Below are 16,988 nucleotides of genomic sequence, written 5' to 3' on the forward strand. Positions count from 1 at the left end.
ATTATTTCATGTCAAATTTCGGACGGACATGAATAAACCGAGCATGACATACATATACACATACAGACATCATATACATCTTTTATAGGGTCTCCGAAGTATCCTTTTGGGTGTTACAAACATGGTGGCAAACTAAATAGATCGAAACATAAAGTGAAGGTTGTTGGGAGTCTTTTGTCAAGAGTTCTCGTTCTCTAGTAACCTTTTAACACAGGTGGTTGCCAGCAAGGTAGTAGTTATCGGAAAACAGTCCACCGAGAGGCTTTGAGCTTACTGACTATGTTCTCAAAATTATTTATGAGGTATGTAGCCTTTTTATTAATCGAACTACATATGAACTTCGTAATAAAACTTGTATGGGTACTTGATTTTGGCCTTGTCGCTGAGTACAATAGATAACAAGACTTAGATTAAAGTCCCTACTCTGAGCTGGATTCTTCATACCCTGCCCAAACTTTAGAATCTTTGATTTCCAAAAGAACACGTATTCAACAGTATTTGCTATTTTTGCTACCAGAAACTAAAATGAATATACGTTTTACAGTAATGCCGGTAATGCAATAATCAAAATTTATTATATGTTTTGTAGCTGTTGTACACACGTCAAAGCCCTGCGAAAGCGCTATGTGCGCCTAAATTTTCCAATTATAATACTTTTCAATTTCCGCTCAACATTTACTTAATACTCCATTGACCTCATAGGGTTTTGCTGCACACAGTTCATATGTTTTCAAAGTGTGGGAATTTGTGATGTAGCGGATGTGTGTTGCGTTACGCGCTCGGAGCGGAGTCAACTGTTGGACGCCCAAACGCTTGTGCGCGTACATAGAGGCGGTGCACAGAGTCGTTGATTTATCAATTAAACGCCACTTAAATAGCGGAAAATGTTATTTGTACTTGTACACGATATAAAAACAAAAAATAATAATAGCAAAAGGGGTGAAAAAGTTATTGAAAATGCGCACACACACACACACACATCGCTTACACATGGGTGAATATGTTTGCATTTTAAAGTTGGTGGCGTTTGGTTGGGCGCGCGCTATTTTGCTGCCGACACGGCCGGCGTTGTCACACACACAAAGCGTAGCGGCTCGAATGTTAGCGGCGCAGCGCGTCGATGTCAACGCCGTTGTTGTTTTTCCTCAACAACTATTTTTTAGTTGTTTTCTTTTATTTTCTTCTTTTTTTCAGAAAGCTCAATCATTAAAGACACTCTACTTTTAACGACTGTTTGCTATATATGTAGGTATATATGCTGTGTATAATTACTGGTTGCATAACAGTGTCAGTTGTCAGTTGATTGCCCATAATAGTTTTTTTCATTACGAAATTTATTTGTCATTAGTTTTTTTATTTATATTTCGTTGCCAGTTAACGACACTCTGATGAATGTTGTTGCAATTAAATTTTTAAATTCTCAGACAACGGCGTCAGCCAGCATCGCCCATCGGCGCAAACATACATATAAACATATGTGATTACTTAAATACTGTTTTTGTGAAGCGCAGTCAATCAATCAAGCGAATAATTAAAATGATGTGATGCTGTGCAAACAGATATACATATGTAAATATAAATATATATAATAGTACATATGTATTTTGTAAATATTCTAAGTCTGAATAATATTTATAAAATTTTTAAAGATTCATCAAGCAGCAGCGATGCGACCTAGTTACCGCTATGCGCCAAAGAACACTGTACAATTTCGAAATTCCCCACTTCCTCCTATAAAACTTCCTCATTCTATATCATTGTAACAGCTTTAATTGCCTCTTAGGCACTAAAAAAAGAATCTCTTCAAAGCTCCGCTAATCACTGCTGTCTCTTTCGACAGCTAAACAAAGTCATATTGACGCTAAAAAAATATTTATACTATACTTTATATAGACATTAAAGGGTATTAAATAACATTAAGATAAGCAATGAGGCGTGACAAAAACGATTTGAAGGCGAACTAGTGCAAACGCGCGCGGAAGCAAACACCAACACTAGCTAGCTACAATAGAAGGCGGCGGCGGCAAGCATGCGACCGGCATTTGTTTTGAAGCTTATCAGCAGAATGTGGTTCAATGAGGAAAAAACAACAAACAAATATCAATAAAAAGTGATATGCAAGCAAAACCAAAAATTATGAACAAAAACATTTTAAAAAAAAATAAAGTTATTTGTAGTTCTATAGTAATAGTTTAAAAACCGTTACACGGAAATAAAGTAATTAGCGGTGCTTGAAGAGTCGCGAATCGAACAACAGCTCGTAGAAGTCACTTAAACTATTATAAACAAACTGCAACCGTCTTCCATGCATCACATTGCAGCTGAACGCTTCTCTCATTTCTCAAATAAAGTACATGTTTATCAAAATAAATATAATATAACAAAGTTTGAGAATAATTTTGATACTGTGAGAATGCCTCATTAAAGATATATAAGCGCTTATCTTTATTCTACCAAGACTTTAAACAAGTTTTACAATTGTGAATGATATATTATTTATCACTTTTAAAAACATTATAGTTAGATTATAATATAGGTATAGTCAAAAGATTTCCATTATTTTTGCATTAAAGAAGAGGTTTTATTTAGCATAGTTAGAATTATCCGATTTAGGTAGGTGAAATGTGCATCGTTTTGTTCGATAACTCGAATGCCACTTCTTTCGTAATGCCACTCTCATAGAAACTTTCGTGCCTTTTGGCCTAAAAAAAAACTGGGACAATTGATTTTCAGAAACTTCTCATTAGCTGAATTTTTCACTTACAAAATCATTCACCATATACAGAAATAGATAGTAATCACTCGAATCCAGGCTCAAACTATAAGATGGTTGCTTAAGAACATCCCAACCAAGCTTCTGGAGCTTCTGTTGAGTCACTATTAATGTGTGTGGCCCGGCGTTGTCCTGACGAAACACAATTCCTCACCTATTGGCCACGTCTGGTCGCTTTCAGGCGCTTGCTTATCTTCATACTCTCCAATCGTTGACAGTACACGTCCGAATTAAGAGTTTTGTCGTACGCTCATAGTAGACCCATGATCACCGCGATTCGATCTTTACGTTGTGGTAAGTGACCCCCATTATACCACCAATCACCTTCGGCTTTAGGTCGATTTTGTTGCGATTCAACAGCGATTCGTAGATGTAAATTCGGTCCATGAGGATTTTTGCGTTAACTTGTGTGGCACCCATACATCGAGCTTCTTTTAATATTCAGCCTTATTTAGATACCAAACGATTTTTTGTATCATGTTTAGCTCATGAGCAATCGGAACAGTGTTTCCTTGAAAGTCGAACTCAACGATTTCTATTATTTTATCGATATTTTGGACAATTGGTCTTTCAGAGCGTGGTTCATCTTTAACATCAAAACTACCTTAACGAAATCGACGAAGCCATAATTGCGCATGATTGATTCGTACAGTAGCAGAACAATAAACACTAAGCTGTGAAACAAGTTTGAATCTGCTTTTAATAAAGAAATTTTCAATAATAGATAAGCAATTGATTTCGAAAATATGTTTTCATAGCACAAAGGCCAAGGACTGAACATAACTTACAAAATTTTCAGGAAAACAGCCAATTCTCGTGCTGAAGAAGAAATATGTTTACAAAGTTCATGGTCTTATTGAAAATTGTATATCATAAGTTCTTAAATTGTGGAAAAATATTTATATCAATCAAGCTTAACATACATCCAACAGAATTGCTCTTGAAAAACTTTTCCCAAAGCCCATCAGTATATATGTAGATCATTACTTTTGTACAATAAGTAACTCAAGTCTTCTTAAGTTAACGGAGATATTTTTACATTTAGTCACAATCCGCGCATATGCTTTAATGTTATGTCAACATATTTTGAAGCTTTCGATTCCAATGTAAGATTTCAGACAATATACCACCTTTGAACTTGAATAAATTGCTAAAAGTAACTCAAAATTTCTGCTTCAACCTAAGTCCAATTTATCAATTTTAACTGTAACATAGATACTCCAAAGTAGTTTGGAACCTATCCGATAGACTCAACAAACATAAATATTTTTGAAAATGTAAAAGCACTTAAGAGCGGAAACAATTTATAGGAAAAAGGCACAATTGCAGAATGCATTTAAAAAACGCACACATGCTGTACATCCTATATATATGTATGTACATTTATATTTGTAAAAAATACTAGTATTTACTTTTTCCATTAGCACATACAGAAATCTCGACGTGCAGCTGGAAAATTTGCAGAAAAAAGCTTCAAGAGTAAAATAATGGAATTAAAGTCTGGCATTTGTTGCGCCACGAGGCAAAGGCTCTACGAAGGGTTAGTGGTAGTATTGGCACTTGAAACACTTGAGTACATTATATATGGGTGTACATATACATGTACATATGTGTATATGAGTGAGTATTAAACAGCGGCGCGCAACTTGTGGCAATGACCACAGCAACCTACAGTCAAATTGTAGCTGCATAGACGCAGCATAAAAACATAAATTTAGTTATATTTTAACAGCTTTTTTTGTTTGCCAACGTGCTGGCTAACATGCTTTTTCCATCATTCTCAATTGCTGCGAACGAAGAGGAAATAATCAGCAGCGCAGAGGGTGCGAACTTGACAAAGGCTTTTAACGTTAACTAAGCGGTACAAGTGCTTATTTATATTTATACCCTGAGCCTTATGCTTGCTACGAACTTTGTAACACTCAAGAGGAAACGTCAGAGAATTTATAATGCATATACATACGTATTTATAGATGATCAGCTTAATGAGCTGAGTCGATTTAGCCATGTCCATCTGTCTGTATATACGCCAAATAGTTAGTAAGTTTTAGAGAAATCGATCTGAAATTTCAAACACGTGCTTTTCTCTCCACGAAGCAGGATATAGCTGTCATACACACTAATCGCTCAAAATCAATTTCTTGTATGGAAAATCCTTTTATTTGACAAGAGATATTCTCCGATAAAAATCAAAATAAAGATCTTCATAAAAATCCTTATTAAGTAAACTTAATTCGACTTGAAGATTCTTTATATCAAATAACTTGGCTAGAAAGAACTAACGAAACGTTTTCAATTTAGATTTCAGATTTAGTTAAAATAATTTGATAATCTACTGCTAACTTCACGTTTTCTCAAATTATTTCTTTTTCGTAATCAGAACTAAACGAAACATGACAAAGGTAATTCAATAAAACATCTTCTTTGTATCTAGGATATTATTTTAAATACTCTTCAGAATCTTCTTTTTATTTATAATCCGCAAAATTTTTTTCAGAAAAATTAGTTTACTGTTTATTTTGTTCTTTGTTCTGTCGCACATTTTATACTTAGTAGCTACTTGTATAAATAGTTTGGACAAATTAATAAATTGAATTTTTAACCGAGCGTTCTTTTGCAGCTAGCTAAAAAAATATTACCAACATGACTTAAAATCACTATTAATTTAACAACTGGCACGGCCTAGAAGCCAAAAACTTTTCAAACTATATATATACATATATGTATGTACATCTTGAGGACAGAGAATTAATTAAATAAGCGTTATTGAGCATGCAGATGTACGAGTACATATAAATATACATATTAATATATTACGATAAGCACATGTATCTATTTAGCGCGATCGAATTCCATTCAGCGCTTTCGAGACACCCAAGCGTTTAGCTTAATTGTTCGAAAGCTGCGCAGAGGCATTTGCAGTCAAGTGGTAATTATTTCGGCCTACTTTGTTTTAACAGATGCATACGAGTTGCAACAACTTTCTAAGCCAACAACAGCAATTACCATATAGAGTGCATTATTTCATTATTCAGTTTGACGCCGTTTCAAGTGCCCACATAGATTTAATTTAGCTTCAAGTGCGCTTAACAGAACCGAATGTGGCACACTTATAAACACATATAAATATATACCATAAAACAATTGTATATACCTTATATGTAACATAGGTATCTAATATGTATGTACAAGTATATCTTCATATTAATTTACAACATATGCAAGATGATCCTGTTATTTCGCAGATAATGGTCAATCATTTATGCAGTTATATTCTTCAACTCGTAGTGTTAAAAAAAATTTTACTCTCTTTAAAAAAAATTAAGAAATAGAACTATTCTGTCAAGTTAACGTTTAAAATATAGACCAAATGGGATGGAAATATTTAAATATGATTCAACTTCGCCCTCGAGTTGGTTGAAGTTAATTTTAATGAATTTTTTTGTGGCGTCACATTAGAGATACTTAGAGCATGAGTAAACTGTCAAACTGACAGAGTGCAAGAAAAAAAACTAATATTACAAGTATTTAACATGCTAAAAGTTGGAGATCTATCACCACTTCTTCACTTGATCACATTTCACTTTCTTTCCCAAGTATTCATTTATGTTATACCTCTACTGGATTATATTCTTCAACTAAAATAAAATATTTTATATTTTGTAAGAGCAATGAATTAAGTGAAGTGCGAAATTAAGATGGGTGAAAATTTAAAGTTTGTGCTACATCTTCTCCTTCATGTTGGTTGAATTGCGATTTCGGGTTTGTTCTTTGTGACGTCACATTAGCGAAGCGACTTCTCATTTAAGCTGCTGCTCAACTGATGCTGTTATTATAACATCAGTAAAACAGATGATATTGTTTAACTTGCTGAGAAGAGGTGCTCTATCTCCGCTTCTTCTCCCATTTAATATGACATCTCACTTTCTAGTTCACATATCCTTCACATTACAGCTCTGCTGGCCTTTTGTTTGGTAGTAAATTTATTTATTTGCTTTGCATTTATAAAGTCAACATACATTTAAGGCTTTATATTTTAACACCTAGATTTCTTTAGAAAATAATACTTTAACCTACCGATCTGGCTTGTTTTGACCGTTGAATTTTTGCTGTCCAGTATTTGCGTTGCAATGATGTTTCTGTGTCAGAACTTATGTCGAGTTAAGTTTTGCTTAGTCATGAAACTCAGCAACAATAGCTAGAATCAACAATGGGCCTGAACGCTTAATATTTCGGATGAATATTTTAAAGAAAATGTTAATTTTAGATAATATCAGTGATTATATTAATTGCGTGCTCTGTTTTTAAGTATAAAATTGTGGCACCCAGTTAAGCATCTTCGGTCTCTTAAAATTCTGGAGTTTTCCAATACCACCTAGTTCCTATGCAATTATACGTTTTTTTTGTGGTCGTACCTAAATAGTGCAATCAATCGTTATACTTCCCCAAAAAATGTCGAAACTAATAACCAAAACATGCGCTATTTATATTTCCACAAAAGTTGCACAAATAGCCAACAAAAATTAAATAACAACAAAACTATGCCGTCGGTACACACCGAAAAGTCAAAAGCCCGTTGTTTTTTTAACATTTTTAGACTCTTCGCCTGATACCTTTGTATTGTAGACTTGTGGCCATTGTCTGCCTTAGTCAAGATATTAAAGTTTAAAGCCGAAAGCCACAAAAGCCCATTGCACAACATTTTACGATCACTTGAAACCGGATCGCGCCGCTATGGCGCGCCAAAACCAAAGTCGCCACATAACGTATCGACCACAGCAATGACTTTGCCCAACAGTTTCCTGCTTTTACTGCCTCCACAGTCATTTTTCAACGCAGCGACAGCAGCAGCTTGCATTGTTTTGATATGGTGGAGCTGTTTGTGCGCGGCTTCTTCCATATTTTAGTGACTTCTTTGGCTGATCGGGCGGCTTAGTTTGTTAGCACCATTGATCGCTACCAATGCTGTGATCAACGCGCGTTTGGCCGCATGCTTCCTCTACTCCTGGGTTGCTGTGGCTTGACTGGGTAGCTGTCGGAAATCGCGTCTTGATCTTCTCTGTTGTAAATTCGCCGAAATGGCACATACAAACGTGCGCGGACATTCAGAGACCAGCTCAGCATGCAGACCAACCTTAAAGGCGAAAATGTTTCGCGTTCTTTTCGTTTTTTTATATTCTTTTTGTACGCGATGCGGGCAAAATATGCAGGCATAAAATGGCAAAATAAATGCAGAAGCTACAAGCTAACAGCTTTTTGTGAAGGCACTACAGGCCGCCAGCCTTTAATCGTAAGTGCATTCGCCGACCGACGACGACGATACGCATAATTGCGACTGGGTCGACTGCGCATGCGCCTGCGCAGCACGTCGGTTTTTATTGTTTTCTTTTTTGTAAGAACGTCAAGTACCTGTCGAACGCTGTCGTTGCCGTTGCTTTTATTTAGCATTTATTGTGGCCAAGCGTATGAAGATGACTTGTTAGTAGCGGCGGTGTTGTTGGGCACCTTTTGTGATATATATTTGTACATAAGTATATATACTAAATACTTCTTTCGGACCTATGTAGCGCCGTGGAACGCAGTCGCAAAGCCCGCCAAGACGTGCATGCGGTGATTTCTGCTCAAAATGTAAAAGCACTTCTTGAGAGGAAATTTACAAGTTCCTTACTCTCGTCGGAACAGCTGTTTTTCATCATAAAATAACGACTTTGTATAACAGCCAAAAACAAAAATAAACAACAACTGCATTGAAAAGTAAAGATACCTCGAGTGATTGAGGTTGTAGCGCATGCTTTCGAATGCCTGCAATGTCTACACAGCGCTCCTAAGTTTTCGAATATGTTGTAAGTACCCGCTCAAATTCAAACAAAAACAATTAGAAATAACGAATAAAATAAACGATTACAACAACAGCCCAGCAAGCTCTGCAATAAAAACTAACAAGCAACTGCTGCAGGTTTAAAAACTTGTGAAACTTGACTCGCAAACGTCGCAGAGGATGGATACACCGTCGGACAGACGAACCATGAGCATACATATATACGTAGGTACGTACTTACGATGATCATCTGATGACTTCGTCTGTCCGTTGAGTGTTTGTGTATGGTCGAGTCGAGTCGGCGTATTCAACTCATCTTTTGTATGTGCATTTGCCTCAATTTCGTGTTGTCAGCGCGCCAACTTGATGGAGCATGAGGGACGACACATAACATAGCGGCACGTAAGGCCAAATATCAAAACCACTGTGTGGAGAAATATTGGACAAAAAATTTTTACGCACCAATTTATAGCCTTCGTGCATACGCTCCGTAGCTGAGTTAAAATTTGAAAAGCACGCGTTCAGGGTAAATAGATCGATTGCTGTGAGTCTAATATAAAGCCTCTAAGAACTCTGCAGATATAGTTTCTGTGGTCTCTAAGCTTTAAAGTTCTTAAATTTTAGTTACTGAGATATCTAAGTTATTAGAAATTGCTTTAAAGTTCCACAGTTTTAGTTTCTAAGGTCTCTAAGTTCCCGCGAATAGTTTTAAAGCTTTAAAGATTCAGTTTCTCAGCTCTTTTAGTTCTTACGAAGAATTGTAAGAGTAGAAAACTCTGCTAAAGACCTAGTTTTTAAGGTTTCTAAGATCCCACTAAGAGCGTTAAAGATTCTAATCTCTCATCAGATCTAATTTCTCAGGGAGAAGTTGACTTTAATAGCACATGTTATTCTGGCTATAAGCCAACTAATTCCCGCATATTCTTTGCAATTGATGTGAGGCGACTGGTTTCATTGTTATACCTTAGCTAAAGTACCATTAAGGCCATATTCTGCAATTACTATTCCGAAGCATGTTTCTCAAGGAAATTTAGGGATTAAGCTCATAGAATCCATATATGAATAGTCGAACGATTATGCTAAGAACATTATCTCTAAAAGTACTTAGAGCATATTACAAATGAGCAGTTTAACAGATTCGAATTGGTTGGATTGTCATAATAAACAGACGACGGATACTTGCCCTTCAAAATTAGAACCGACATATTAGTTTACAAAATTATCATTTATAGTGTGAAGGGAATACAATTTAATAAAATGTATACGCTTAAAATATTACAACAGCAAAAGCATTCGTATACGGCCCGGCTGACGGGCACTGAGGCATTATAATCATCGGCATCTCGTAGTCGGCGGCATCACCTCGCTACGAAAGGCGCAATTCAGCAAGACTCGCTTGCTGCGGCACACAAAAATAAAAACAGCCGACCCGCCAACGTTGCAGGCGACTTTGGCGGTGCAGTTGTGACGATGATGATGACGATGGTGCTGGTGAAGGCGGTGATGGTGTATTTCGTGGTGTTGCTGGCTTTGGTAGACGATCGCACAAGCGGCAGCTTGAAAATAATGCCGCCATCTCACAAACGCTGCTCGCCGACATGCAAGCACGAAAAACTTCTACTGCACGTACGAGTAAAGTTCGGACAAGAAAAAATATGCATTTTGTGTAATGGGGAAACCAAAGCGGTGGGGGCAAGAAGCAGTTGAATTGTCGGCCAGATGATTGTTTGAACGGGTTTATGCTGCAGCTGTTATTATTATTGTTGTCTTATTTTGTTGTTTCATTGCTCTTCGTTTGTGGCTCATTGGTTGGTTGGCTGAGTACTGGCTTGACTGGCGGCGCACAGCAAATGTAGCGTTCGTCTCGGGCTTGGCAGCACTGTAGACGCGTAGCCTGCATTCACGTTTGGCGGCCGCTTTGTGTTTTTGTGAGTGCCGCGCGCATGCGCGCTGTTATTATTATTTCTCTTTCGGTATTTAACTTCACTATAGAGACGCCGAATGCCAACAAAATGTGCAACAAGAAGGAGGAGGTATTTGTTTTGTTGTTTTCTTCACATTTAATGTTGCAGCTTGAAATGGCTTTTCTGTGAGACTATCGGCCTTATCAAGCCCGCTTTCAAGCGTGTGTACGGCTATTGATATTAGTTGCAATTTGGCACTTTATATTTTGTTATTATTAAAAGTTTTTGCGGACCCTAGAAAAATGGTTTTTTAAGTGAAGACTTAAGGCTTTCTGAAAAATATATCTCTTTTTAATGTTGTAAAGATTATCTGGATTTTAACAAGTCAAATCGATACAATTTCAAACTGCAGATTTTTTACTTGCCTACGACTGTGTATAATACTTAATATATCTGGTTTGGTATACAATTATTTTTGGTAACTATTTGACATAGAAGTGTTCGTAGATATGTGTGGCAATATATAATGACATTGTCTTACAACTCTTGAGTTTAAAACCTTCTGTGAAATATAGAACCCAACTTCGTTCCATATTGTTTTCCATTTCATGTGCTTGTGGTTGTTGTAGCAGAAAAATTTAATTGTTTTCATGTTGATAAAATTAGTTCGGGTCCATTGCAATTAAATAGCATAGCGGAAGACAACATTCCCAAAGTCATTTTAAGACGGCTACCGAGTTAATAGGCTTTGGTCGAATAAAAATGCGGATCTATCCCATTTACATATCCGTATCTGTCGTGGGAATGGTTTTGAAACTATTGTTTCGACCTAGCTTGTTCCCAACAGAAGAATTTAGCGTGTCTTCTTACTGAACCACGCAATAAAATATTAGCAATTGCTTTATTGTTACGATAAGTATGCTCTTACAATTAAATTTAGCTCTCAATAATAAGTATAGCCAAGTAAGTAAGTATATATGTTCTGTTCCTATACTTTTTGAGTGCATTTGAAGTGCAATATGCTAACCAGCTAGTCTCGGCGTTTTAACAATGTGTGCCAGTAGTATCTGGATTCTACCAGTGTTTTCCAACGCATTTCGTTATACCTGTCGCTTATTACATACATACATTATTGTTGTCTTCCAGTGTTATCCACACATTTTTATTGTTTTTGTATTCCGTCTTGCTTTCTTCACTATTTGGTCTTTTTCTTCTTTTCATTTTCATTGCCATCTTTGGCTGCTTCCTTTTAGGAATTGTTTCTTTTGTCTACGATATATGTACATATATACATATTTGGTTGTTTTTTATATATGTACATATATAATTTTGTTGTTTTGCTATGCTATTCGTTTGCGCATAATTTCGTATTGCTTGAAAAAGGTCTCAGTGAGTGCATATAAACTGAGAACTATCCACAATAGTACCTTACTTTCACAGTTGCCACGCCGGCGGCCTCTCATTGAACTCTAGTCCCGCATAGACCTGGTAAAATAATTAAGGAGAATTTGTCGATCTGTGAAGTTGCAAGTAGCGGCTTTCTTAATTAAATTGATCGCGGAGATGAGTATTCGCCTCAAAACATAAAAACCGAAAAAGAGAATGGAGTGCGTAGAAAAAACAAGAATAATAATAAAAACACACAACAAAAGATTTGATCTATCTTCATTTCCCCTTTTCGGCGATCTTTTCATTTATAATTTACTTTTCTCTGCATGTTCTTTTGCGCCACATACCCGTAAATTTTCACAAGCACGCCGCTCGACAAAATGTTTTTGTACTCCCTTCTTCCTGCAATGCGCTTGATAGGCGATTGTTGTTGTTTACAGTACTATCATTGAGTGAAAGTATGTATGTATCGAGATCTGATATTGGCGGCATCGGCGACTCGGTGGTACACTGTCTTATTAGGCTGTCGTTCATTGTTTCGCTGCCACCACTTAATCTATTTTTATTTTATAAACCACAGCATATTTATACGAAATGGTAGTCAACATAAAATCGAAATACCGAACAAAAAACTCATCATGATCGGGCACACATATACCTATCTATACGTGATTTAGTTATGTAAATGTTCAAACGTGTGTACATTTGTATGCCTGTGACCTGTAACGACCGCATAGGAAGTGGTAGCATAATGAAGAAAAAACTCGCTGCCTTCAATTTACTTGTACGAGACGTGTATGTCTGCATGTTTTTGTCAGGCTCGTCGTTGTTTTTGATATTTTCGGTGTTTTTCCTCTGCTTTTTAAACTGTTTGGTTGTTATTGTTAGGGCGTTTTCAAAAGCAAATGATCAATCGATGTTCTAACATTTGGTGAATGCTCCAACATGCTGCGCCGCAAATTTTGACTCGTCGACGTATACCATACTTAAACCGAATGGCATTGTCGGCGTGTAAGGTCCGCGGCAGTGATTACTTCTCTTTTATTTGTCTTTTTTATATTTCTGAAGATTTTTGAATAATTTTTTGTATGAAGAAACATGCCAAGGTTTGAATGTTTGTATATTATTTCAATATGTGAGCACATATGTATGTACGTAGTATATATCCATAAACCTAAATAATGACCTGTGTTTGCTTGCTTTTCGCCAAAATTTTTGTAGTTTTCTACTTTGTCGATCATAAATGAGTTTAATTTGGTTTTTGGACAAGTTGCTAATGTTTTTGCACGTGATTGCTATTTGTCCTATTCTTTGTGATAATATTGTTTAATTATTTATAATTATAATATTTACACATCTTAGGAAGCCGAAAACCTTCATTCAGGTGTTTGCTATTGACACGGGCAAAAGTGCGAGTATACGCAAAATCCTAAAAACATTTGGGAAAGATGTTTCGTTTACAAGTTCTAACGCGTCGAGAGCATCCACATCTTAACCTCCATGAAGAATTTTTCTTTCAAGCATTCGATTACTTCAATTCTTCAGTTTTTTCTTCATCAAAATCGTAATTTGGATACAAAGCACAAAAATTATCCTAAACTAATTTATGGTCTTAAAACCTTCAAGTGAGTCTCGAGAAAAGGAATGTAAAATGCAATACGATATTATTCTATAGGGTCCTTCATTTTGAGGTTAAAACGATACATTTGGGGACAACTGTATCGTGGTAACTTGTTTTCTATGTCTAGTTCACTAAATGCTTCTTCAACGTGTTCGAAGGTCAAATGTTTGTTTTTATCTGCATTTTGCTCCCTTTCTTAAAAATCCTTTGAACCGTCTTCTGCTAATCTCATTGCTTCAGCAAGATTCTCATCAGGTGACTGTAATTGCCGACTAAGAGGTAGAATCACTGAATGTACCGTTCGCATAATGAAGCACGAAATTTGAAATTTTGCCGATGAAGGCTCTCGATTCTTCACCTCTCATTGTCATTTTTCTGAGATCCGATCGACCACAGTAGATTACGTTTCATTGTTAAAAATAACTTAACAACATACGTTTTTATAATTTAACGGGGTCGGATCATTTAAATCGAAAAAAAAAACGATTTTTTACCTTATCTCTTCCAAAACTATCTAAAAACGTATATGTAAAATATTAGCTTCTATTTTGAAGTGGTGCAAAAAGGATTTCAGGTAACAGATTATATGCAGAAATTTTACGATAAAAATCGATTTCAAAGCTCAAACATTGGAAAAATTACTAAGTTTAAGTTTTTGTGGGCTTTCTGAGGTTCACATAGATTGAAAAAGTATATAAATTAACAAAGAATGTATGTTCACTATTACATATAAGAATTACGGATTATACTTTGCACGCCAATTGACGGTATCTGCTGTAACACGTTCCACTAAAACATGGATTCCTCTGCAATTTTTCAACATTTTTAAGTGGTATGCTCTAAAATATACTCTTTGAACGAAGTTTTTACAGTTTTTTTTATTCTAGAAATATAAATTCATAGAAGTAGAAGACTTTTTTCAGGCCTCTGAATGATCCGACCCCCATAATTGGGATACAGATCATTCCCTACTCATGTTCTTATTTTCACTTTGACGTTGCTCACACGTCAGTACCAAACATAACAAGGATTTCTGAGTTTAGTTTACGGCCACTTACTTAAGGAAATTGATAGGAAAAGTTGCATGTGTGAAGTAGTTAATTGTTAAAATCAGAGCGCGGAAAATTATTTGAATTCAAATTCAGATATTAAAACTAAGTTGTATTAAAAGAAAATCGCAATTTACCTGAGAATTGTTTATAGCCGCCGAGTATTTTATGCTTCCACCATTTGACGATATTGCCCGCCATGTTGCCGACGAAACGCCAAAATAAATGCAAAGTACGCGCTTTTTACGCTGTTGAATATTCCGCTTGTTATTTGATTTGTTGTTGTTTGTTTTATATGTAATTCCACGTCGCAACGTTGCATGCAGTTTGTCAACGTTTTTTATTGACGGACTGTTGGAAGTCGATAACTTTTCTTTTGCCGTTTGCTGTGATTCACTGTTTCGCTCGCTACGCTTTTTCGCTTTTTATGCAGTCTGGCGCAATGTCTACGACAATTGGTTTGCGTGATTTACGACAAGTAAATGCAACCGCAAACAATCAGTAGCAGCCGAGTGCCGACAATGCGTGCATAGGTGGATATTACACATTGATGATTTTGTGATTTTGCTGGCTTGGCTGTTTGCTTTTAACGGCTGAATGGTTAAACTACCTTTGCTTTTGTTTTATTGCCGGGTATTTGCTTATTTTGTGGCAAGGAAACTTTTTTTGTAATCAGCAATAATGTCAGCAAATCTCAGGATACCAGTAGAGCTGGTTGGTGACAAACAATTTTCTGTATTCTTATTTCGTACGACTTTTTTATTTTTATTAAAATACTGTTTTCAATTTGCTATGACTATCATTTGCTGCTCACACTTTTTGTTTAATGCACTTCAGCTCGGTTCTCGTTTATTATCCTTATCGTTTTGGCAGGTAAAATTAGTGCCGACAGTCAGGCAGAGGTACAACGCGTCACTTACCTAAGTGGCTGCAGCTAAATCGCTATATATTTTTGTATTTGTTTTTTGGTGTATGGAAAGCAACAACTTTTCCACCACTTCCACTCTATTTTACTGTGTCACTTAACTTACGTACTCCCTTGCCGCTTTATAACCGTCTTTACTGGTTTCGGCAAAATTCAACTGACATTTTCAGTGTCGGTTAATATTTTAGCTCGCACAAAATTTCGCACTTTCTCTGCAACGTGGGTCGGCAATACTCGTGTTTACATACGTACATATGGTCTTATTTACAGGTATGAGTCCATTCGCGGCGACACAAAACAAATGTTTACTTCTAGAAAAGTAGACGCTTTAAGAAAACATTAACTTTAATACCAAATTGTGAGCCACTCCTAAAAATTTATTATATACGACCGCCGCACTTAAACCACACTATGTCTTATTAAAAACTAATGCATATTTTTAAACATTTATTGTTGTTGGTTTGCAATTTTTTTTGCTTATACTCGTCTTTATTTTTTCGGCGACAATAGTATGCGCCAAGCACTACCGACACAAAAACAAAGCACTCAAATGGTCCGACACAGGAAATTCATTGGTTATGGAAATTACATCCGGCCAATGCTTTAGCACTTTGGCATACTTCAAGTATTTTTAATTTACATTTAAGAAATCGTGACGCTCTAGCATGTTATTTACATACAGCTGAAGTTTGCTGTTTATTTTTGTTTTCACACTTTTTCACTATAGATCTCCAAAATAACATTTGATTCGATATCATAACACTTTTCAATAAAATTTTAAATTTAATTCCTTTATTCCAACACTTTCGCTCTGCTTTTTATAATTCCTCGCAAAATTCACAAAAACACATTATTTCCGAATATCTCGCTCGGAACTTCCGTTTATTTTTCAGCCTTTAACCGTCCCTTTTTCGTATAAAATCCGTTTCATATTACTAACATTATAACTTTTACGTTCAACGTACGACCACTGACTGAACGGGCACCACACTGTAGCAACGTTTGAAACAACAAACCTCTTCTACACTACGCCACGCTTGTCGGCTGCTGCTTGTGATGTATTCGTTTTTCTCAGCGCTGCTACTACACTGGCGTTGTTGTTGTCGTCGTCGCTGTTGCTGGCTTTAGCGTCGGCGTTCTCTGGTCATAGCAAGTCATTGTTGGTATGTTTGCTTTATTGTTGTTGTTGTTGACTCCAAAAGGCGGCAATCGGCATGGTATACAAAAGCGCTTGTTGGTGGTAGCTGGGGAGCTAGCAAGCTAGCTAGCAAGTTGGCTGGCGGCACACCAAAGCACAAGGCGGCAAAAGTAAAACGTACGCGCGCTGCTCGGCCAAGTGTAATAATTGTGAGTACACGTAGCGGTTAATCAAAGAACTGATGTAAAGAAATGTTTAGAATATATAATATAAGGAGAGGGATTTGTTACAAAAAATTATGTACGCATTTCGTTAAACATATATGGACCTTCTTGATGAACAATTCGGGTCTTAACATATTTTTACACTCG

At 36.3% G+C, this 16,988-nt stretch overlaps 1 protein-coding gene across 1 annotated transcript in view; it reads right to left on the minus strand.

Moving 5' to 3' along the window:
• The window catches only part of nkd (naked cuticle), a 158,777-nt gene extending 142,297 nt beyond the window's left edge, over nucleotides 1–16,480 (minus strand). The window contains exon 1 of the mRNA XM_014232858.3: nucleotides 14,692–16,480. Within this exon, the coding sequence (XP_014088333.2) occupies nucleotides 14,692–14,755 (64 nt within the window). The 5' untranslated portion in view covers nucleotides 14,756–16,480. The remainder of the gene's footprint in view (nucleotides 1–14,691) is intronic.
• Nucleotides 16,481–16,988: the final 508 nt, after the last annotated feature.

The sequence above is a fragment of the Bactrocera oleae genome, chromosome 6, assembly GCF_042242935.1.
Source record: "Bactrocera oleae isolate idBacOlea1 chromosome 6, idBacOlea1, whole genome shotgun sequence".
Lineage (NCBI taxonomy): Eukaryota > Metazoa > Arthropoda > Insecta > Diptera > Tephritidae > Bactrocera > Bactrocera oleae.